General features: G+C 39.1%; 1 protein-coding gene across 2 annotated transcripts; it reads left to right on the top strand.

Moving 5' to 3' along the window:
- Positions 1-2421: 2421 nt before the first annotated feature.
- Positions 2422-6077, top strand: ube2d4 (ubiquitin conjugating enzyme E2 D4; the record flags this gene model as incomplete). 2 transcript variants are annotated; one of them, XM_079222581.1, is made up of 7 exons in its annotated part: positions 2422-2615; positions 3918-3981; positions 4138-4169; positions 4275-4352; positions 4482-4587; positions 5549-5642; positions 5782-6077. In XM_079222581.1, 7 exons carry the CDS (start codon positions 2592-2594, stop codon positions 5825-5827), a joined length of 444 nt encoding a protein of 147 aa, XP_079078707.1. In that variant the 3' UTR covers positions 5828-6077. The 2 variants fall into 2 exon arrangements, with proteins under 2 accessions (XP_079078707.1, XP_079078706.1); XM_079222580.1 differs by lacking the exon at positions 2422-2615 and adding an exon at positions 3117-3206.
- Positions 6078-7920: the final 1843 nt, after the last annotated feature.

The following is a 7920-nucleotide window of genomic DNA, read 5'->3' as shown; positions in this document are numbered from 1 at the left end:
TTTTAATATTCGAAACACAAGAAGACAAGGGTAAGCTTCACATTTCTCTGAATGGACTTTCTGTTATTGATCCAAGTTGTTAAACTAATAGTGATACCCACAAAAGCAAAAGGACGATTTGAAGAATAACGCAGAGATGTTCTAGGTTAAAGGCCACCTCAACACTGACAAGCAAAATCAAATCACAGCGAAGGAAATGAGCCATGAAACACTGATTGCTCCATACATAATAACCCTTTTTTTTCCAGTTGCTTAGCTCAAGAATTATTTGATTATGCAGAGTGCTGACTTCACTGCAAACATGAGCACTGCTTGCACATATTGCCTGAGTGTATAATCAAATCAAGACCATTGATACAAGGAGTGAACAAATATCTCTTAGTATGTGGGAACAATGGATCTTTGTTCCAGAAGAGAGTCCTCAGAAAGCTCATAGACTGACCGAAGGTAGAACACCTCTGGGGACTGAGAAACCAGTTTGTGCTCAGCATTAATTGGTTGTGCTTTTATTGGATAATTTCGACATTAGCTAGATCCATTTAAGTTAATTTTGAAAATGACAGTGACCATGTGCTTTGTCATGGCAATGGCAACCATGGGAAAAGTGCCATTGAGAGGAATATACTTAATCTAAGACGCAGCTTGAGCATAATTGGAGCAATAAGTGGAATGCTTTCTGTTATACAATGGAACTACTAATGATGATTCATGTGACCAAAGAGACAGATCACTGGAGTCTGTTCAGTTCATGGTTTCAAATAACAGCACTATAGGCTATATTCCTCATGAGACAGGTCAACTAAGCTCCTACTCCCACCCATATCATCCCAGCTCTGACACACTCACGCCTTGGCTCATACATCAATTTGGAACTTGGGGCACCAGCCCTGTAACTAAAAACTCAACTTCTGCTTATAGATGGGGAATTCCCCATACAGGTCAGTGATATGTTGCCTTATAGAAACCGCAACATATCTTGCTTATTACCGTAAACATTTAAACGGTAGCATCACCGCGTAACTAAAGGGCTCACTATCTGCCCACTACAAACGCTGTAGGTTAAAGTACACAGTAGCAAGCAAACCAATGTGATTCCAGATTTCAGAGGAAGCTACAGTAGAGTGACTGTGGGAGACTTTGTGAACTGAGGATTCAAGCCAACAACGTGTGGGCTTGACTGTGTCTGAAAACCTCATGCTGATAAATGGCCTCTCCAAGAAGACAAACTCGGAACACAAGGCCCCTGCTGCACAAGACCCAAACTGCTACCTCTGCTGCTGGCTGAATCTGATTACAGGCAGGCCCCGAGGACAGGCAGGTCATTGAGAGCACAGAGATGAGCAAACAATAAGATATTATCTGAAGGAATCTTCAGCTTTCCAAAGGAAAATGGTCCCTCTCAGTGTCACATTGACGATAGGATCCTCAACCTGACACTGAATCAGCCATTTAAGAAGAATGAACACTGTGACCCATTCATACATACTCACTAAAATAATGAGAGCTCTTTTTTCACTCTTGTTTAAGACATATAAAGGGAAGCTCATGAGGCTTTGCAAGACAAGGCTGTGGAGAAACCAGAGCATGCAGCTGACTCAGATGAATATGCCTTTACAATGATTGGGTATTGAATGAACAATTCTATAGTCTTTTTCTTTAGTCTTAGGTTCGCGTAAATAATACATGTGTTTGGCTTTATTGTACTTTGCTTCTCCATTGTCATGCACTTTTGCGCTAGAGCAAATTAATTTCAAAGCAAAGTTTTATTGAATTTATTTATTCCGAACATGTATCAACTGATTTGATAAATGACACAGGAGATCTTGCAAACACGTTTTCTGGTCAACGCTGTACATTATCCATTCTGGCCACATCTTTGTGTGTTTTTGTTCTTTTCAAATAGTGACATCTGGTGGATGCCTGGCCTCAATTATTGTGCTGTGTGTTTGGGCCATGTATTATTGTCCTGTTTTTATAACACCCCATTCCTAGCTCTTGTAATAGTGCTGTAAACTTCATGACGAGGATGATGATTGCATTGATGATTTTTTTTTAATACATATAAATAGACAATAACTTTTGATTTAAGGCAGCATATGTGATAAAGTGGCAAACAGACTGGAGAAAATAAGTAACGTGCAGTTGTTTGGTCGAAATTACCATTGTGATTGTCTGCCTTAAGCGTTGGAGGTAATGCAACTTTGATTTGTGTGATGTGGACCGTGTTAAAACTCTCCAAAGGAAACGGTATTTTGGAACTACAGACATGGAAGTCGTAGCCGCATCGACATTCCCGATTTGAAAGAAAAGTCTCGCGATATTACCACAACCTGTTTGACAGGCAGGCACCAAGAGGAGGTGAGAAGAGAGACAGCAAAAAATATATCGGTTGTTCTGTTGCAAGCGAACGAAAGATCAACATTTAACACACAATTTGTCGCTTGACTTAAATTACAAACAAACCAAGCCTGCTGTATATCAGACGAGATTTCCTGACTATACAGTAGGCGAGATTTGGAGATACGCGGCCACAGTGTGTGAAGGGCTAGCTAACATTAGCTGGCAGGCTACATAGCATAGCCATTGATGCAATGGCGTTGAAACGAATTCAGAAGGTGAGTGAATATATTTATTTAATGTGCTAATCTCGCCCCTTGTTCTTCTCTGCGCACGGGCACCTCTATTAAGACCATACCAGTATGTAGCCGTGTATTTATTATTTCCGTAGAATCGCTTGTTTTGTGCTCCTTTTTAAAACAATTCACAGACAAAGACGAGCTAACCACTGGTGGCCATGTTGGTGCATCGCTACCGTGCTGTTAGCCAGTGATAACGTTAACTCAAACAGCGACATTATTGTAACAGCTACTTACGTTTAGTTTGTGTTTAAGTAAGTATGTGTCTGTTTTACGTGAAGCCCCTGGTCAATACTTAAATAAAGGTGCCTATAATTTCTAAACCAGTCGTGGTGCAGCGCTAAGCTAACGTTAGGTCTCTGCTTTGACTGAATGACGTTTAACGTTACAGGATTTGGTTTTAACTTCTTAGCTTGACAGTTATCTTTATCCTCGTGGTCGGTCACTAGTAGTATGGCTGGTGATGTTTTTAGTTGCTGAATGACAGACGCTTGCTTGTTGCCAAAATTGAACCCTAGTGTCGGTGTTGCCATATATGGAATGGCAAATGGGCCACTGGAGCAGGCCACGGTGTGTATTTATATAACAGAATAGATAGGCTTACTTTCAAGAGATGTTAAATAACGGGCTTTATTTCTATTTAACCATCTGTTGTGTTACAGTCAGTGCGTTGAATGTAATGCTATGTTGTTTGGCCTTTGCAGTTTATGTAACGTTAGATACAATAAACGGAATTTGACATACGAGTGTTTTTCTTTGCTTGGATTTTTTCTGTAGAACATTTTTGTTTTATTTATATTGATCTTTGTAATTAACATCTATCTCCAAACTGTACTGATGACTAAATTATTTATGAAGCCATCTGTCCCAAAACAACTATTTACATGGCAACAACCCCAGAGCTAGAGTTTGGTCAATATCTGCTTTGTCGAGTTCGTTGTAAGAGCGTAGCTGCACATTAGTAAACCAGTGTTCAGACAACTTGAGCTACCTGCTCAGCATGGCTTCCCATTAGCTCATCCTGTCTGATAAACCTCTGCAAGTGTAGTTAAGTAGAACAGTTTATTCTGTCAAGTAGGAAATATCAATTAGAATGGCCGACCACTTTTATACATGTTGGTAAAATTATGGGTATATTCTCTGGAATGTTTTTTTTTTTTATTTCTTCAAAATAAAGTAATCCGTGATCCAACATTTTGATAATTAGTACATTGTCCCAATGTTGGCTCAAGCATTTGCTTATTTCAAGGCTCATTCATTATGTGATTGTTTTGCCTTTAGGAACTGTCTGACCTGCAGAAAGACCCTCCTGCTCAGTGCTCTGCTGGACCAGTTGGGGAAGATTGTAAGTAGTGAGACAATTGCTGCATCAGTGTATGCCTAAACATAATAACTTATTTTTATACATCAGTTTTTTGTGATTACAACAGAAGTGTATAGTGTGCGTAAGAATGTTGCATCCATATGTAAATGCTAAATGCATTATACATCTTTTCCCCAGTATTTCATTGGCAGGCAACCATCATGGGTCCGGTAAGTGAAACTATCTAAAAGCAATGGAATTATTGTTTAAATATTACAAGAACAATTACATGTTCTGTTGACTAACTTATCTCGTTTTTATTTTTATTTTAATAGAGTGACAGCCCTTATCAGAGCGGAGTGTTTTTCCTCACCATTCACTTCCCAACAGATTACCCTTTCAAACCACCCAAAGTGAGTGTTCTATCTTATGTGTCACATGTTTCAACTTCTCAACTCACTTTATATTCATTGATTGAAATGTGATGAATGGTATTTAGCTTCACTGGATCATTACAACATTGTTTTCTCCATTTGTCTCAGGTTGCATTCACAACAAAAATTTACCACCCTAATATCAATAGCAATGGAAGTATTTGTCTGGATATACTGAGATCACAATGGTCACCTGCACTTACAGTATCAAAAGGTAGGTGATAATACTGTGTTCATATTAGTGTATTGACATTTGTATTTATTAAAACAGTGGTGAATGTTGACTAGCACTAGCCAGCGCACAGCTGAATGTGATGCAAGCAGTATTAAAGGTGCAATATACGAGATTGGGAACAGCAGTGCCAACTACAGCAAAACAATACCGTTGGTTGGAATGGTGTTGTCAGCTGTAACCGTTGAGTGGCAGCGGTGAGCTAGCCAATGGGGCATGCTCAAATGCACAAACAAGCATTATAAAACATGCACAGTCATGACAACAAGGCAAGGAGAGACACTGATGCACACACACACACACACACACACACACACACACACACACACACACACACACACACACACACACACACACACAGGGAGGGCAACTTCATTCCTAGACACGACTCCACTAGTGTTTAGTGTCCAGTCACTCAACACTCCTGATTACTGCGCTTCCCATTCATAGCAGGCATCATGTGGAAAAGTGATGTTGACGCCCAAGTATTTTCACCCAGTTTAACTTTTTCCAGGCTCATGTCAGTCTTCAACTTTGAGACTCGAGTCTCAAGTCCGGTGTTAAGACGTGAGGTGAACTGTCATAAAGAAAAGTCAAGTCAAAGTCAAACAAATGGAATCCTGGAAACAAATTAAGTTTTGATCAACTTTTAAATTTCAAATTGTCTTATAGGATACATACAAATTACACTATGAGAATAAATCAGTGCCCTTTTAAATATTTGATCATTAAGGCACAAACACAATCAGTTATATTATAAGGTATTTGGACATGTATGTATTTATAGTCCCTTTTATCAATATTGCTTGGTCCTTTTGTGATGAATATCTAAAGGCAAAATCATACATGTCTGTGCGTAAGAGTAGCCATTAAATCCACTGTCATTGTCACATTGGGTTTCTGTTAATGTAATCTAATTACTTGTTGATTCATTCTTCCACAGTATTATTGTCTATCTGCTCTCTTCTTTGTGATCCGAACCCGGACGACCCACTGGTACCAGAGATCGCCCATACATACAAGGCTGACAGGGAAAGGTGAGTGTAAAACATGAATGAGAGTTACCACATCTCTCAGCTTTGCTCACTGACATACTGTCTTACTATTTTTGGAGATTACGCTCTTAGTTTTCTAGGTCACCTGAAACTCTTTCCAAACTTTGCATGTATTTTACAGGTACAACAAATCAGCAAGAGAATGGACACATAAGTATGCAATGTGAAAATGGCAGGGAGATCAAAAATACAAATGAGAACAAAAGAAACACGTTTGATTGGTAACTTGAGGCAAATGAGCAACAGAGGTGAGGAAGAGGAGGAGGAGGAGGAAGTGATACAATGAGGTACAGTGCCACCTGGCTTTCCATGTGCTGAGCTGCTACCATGTGCTGTCCTTCATGACTTGTGTGAATCTGCTGAGCAGGACCTGATGGGCTCCTTAAAGCACTCCCATATGGAATACCGGAAACTCTTCACAGTCCATACCGCCACACTCAGACTTTAAACTGTTACTCCTGCTATTGTGATTTTCACTATTGTTGTTGCTATTCATACTCATAATTTTCACTGTCAATGAGTCATATTGTTGTGCTACTCTGAAGCAACATTTTTGAATTTGTTTTGGAGATTGGCTCTCCCTTCATTTTCAGAGGTACTGTCTGTGTCCCACTGGATGTCTTGTTATTGCTGTATTTCCATGTATTTAGTGGCCTTTCTGTGTTATGATTTTTGGTATATGTGCAATTGAGGCAGAATGTTTCCTGTTCAACTCAAAATGGTGCAGTACCATTACCAGCAGCTGATCTGTTGGCACATACTGTCTCTACCCCGTAACAATGTGAAAGATGCAAAGAAGGATCGGTCTCTCATCACCCACACTGCATTTTAAATTGCAACAGTATTTAGTTTGTTTTGAGGACACTGTTGTGGGGCTACATAGGGCGATGTCAACTCTCATTTTTCTCACACATGCTGTCATTGCCCTTATATCCTGTATAACACCCATGGCTGGTATCCATAGTGCACACAATACTACTGTTGTTTGACATAATACTTGTTGTAAAGCTATGAACGTAGCTACTCTTTGGCATATAGCTGAGCTGTGTGCCACCTCCTCAGTACAGTTACTCAGGTATCTAACCAAATCATCAGCCTTTACATGCAGTGACCCATTGTGAGAAAAATGACCAGGTCGTGTATCTTCAGGCTTCTTAAAAATGTACTGATCAAAGTTCACTGAAAAATCTCACCCTGAAGAGACGCATTGATAAAAGACTCGCACTCCTGAAGTTCTTCATGCATCTAGGCCCTTATGGTCTGTGTTGCACAAAACTATGCGGTCCCAAAACTAGTGATTTTGTCTCGGGAGAGGGCTTTTTCATGATGCCCCTCAAGTTCTTCTCATTACATCTTCATTTATCTTTTAGCAACACTTGGATGTGAGCAGCGTTTAAACAATGCTGTTTTCCTAAAATAAAATGGCCTTTGGTTACAGCTGGTGCCAGTTATACTCAAAATGGGAACTTAAACAGACATGACATTTTTCAGAACCTAGTCATATCAAGTCATGTGCATCTTGTTACTTGAGGTGAAGAAATACAGTTTTCATGACTGTTTCATCTGCTTTAAACATCAAGTGATGTGAAGATTGTCAGCATTTCTTTATGTTCCTATTCGGTTCTGCAAAGGTTTGTTTTGTTTTGGGATTAACAATCCACACTGACAGTTTGTCTCGGTGAAACATTGGTGACCTTTTGTATTGTATCTTTGAAAGCTTTAGTAATAGGTAATTTCTTTTTCATTCATTTCACAGGAATTGAACAAGATTGTGATGTGTCATAATGTAATATTGGTTTTAATATAATTCATTGTGGCTGTTGGGTAAAATAGTTAGGAAATGCTATGATTTTGTTCTTTTTTTGTTCTTTTTTTTTTTTTTAGTCATGGCTCATAATGTGCTGATGCTGCCAATATAAAGGGAATTGTTTGACATTATAAAGGGGAAGAAATGTAGCTTTTGAGGCATTATTCAGTGGATTCATCCCAATAGTTCCATACGAAAGCATGAACATTTTAGAGGCTTCGATTGTAGAATTAACACCATGGTTCAGGCACCAAATATAGATTTTCATTGTCAGCTGCTGTAGAGGAAATTGTCTAAGTCATCTTGAAATACAGTATATGCTAAAAGGTTTTGAAAATATATCCACAAAATGCAGTGAGTCTTTTCTGCTACCAGACCAGAATTGAAAATGACGTGCGTAATAGTACTAGTTCAAACTTTGTGTGCATTGTTCGTCTGGCTATTTATTTGAGA

This window comes from Taurulus bubalis (genome assembly GCF_910589615.1).
Source record: "Taurulus bubalis genome assembly, chromosome: 8".
Lineage (NCBI taxonomy): Eukaryota > Metazoa > Chordata > Actinopteri > Perciformes > Cottidae > Taurulus > Taurulus bubalis.
Note: the sequence above shows the minus strand (reverse complement) of the source record. Positions and strands in the feature narration are given on the sequence as shown.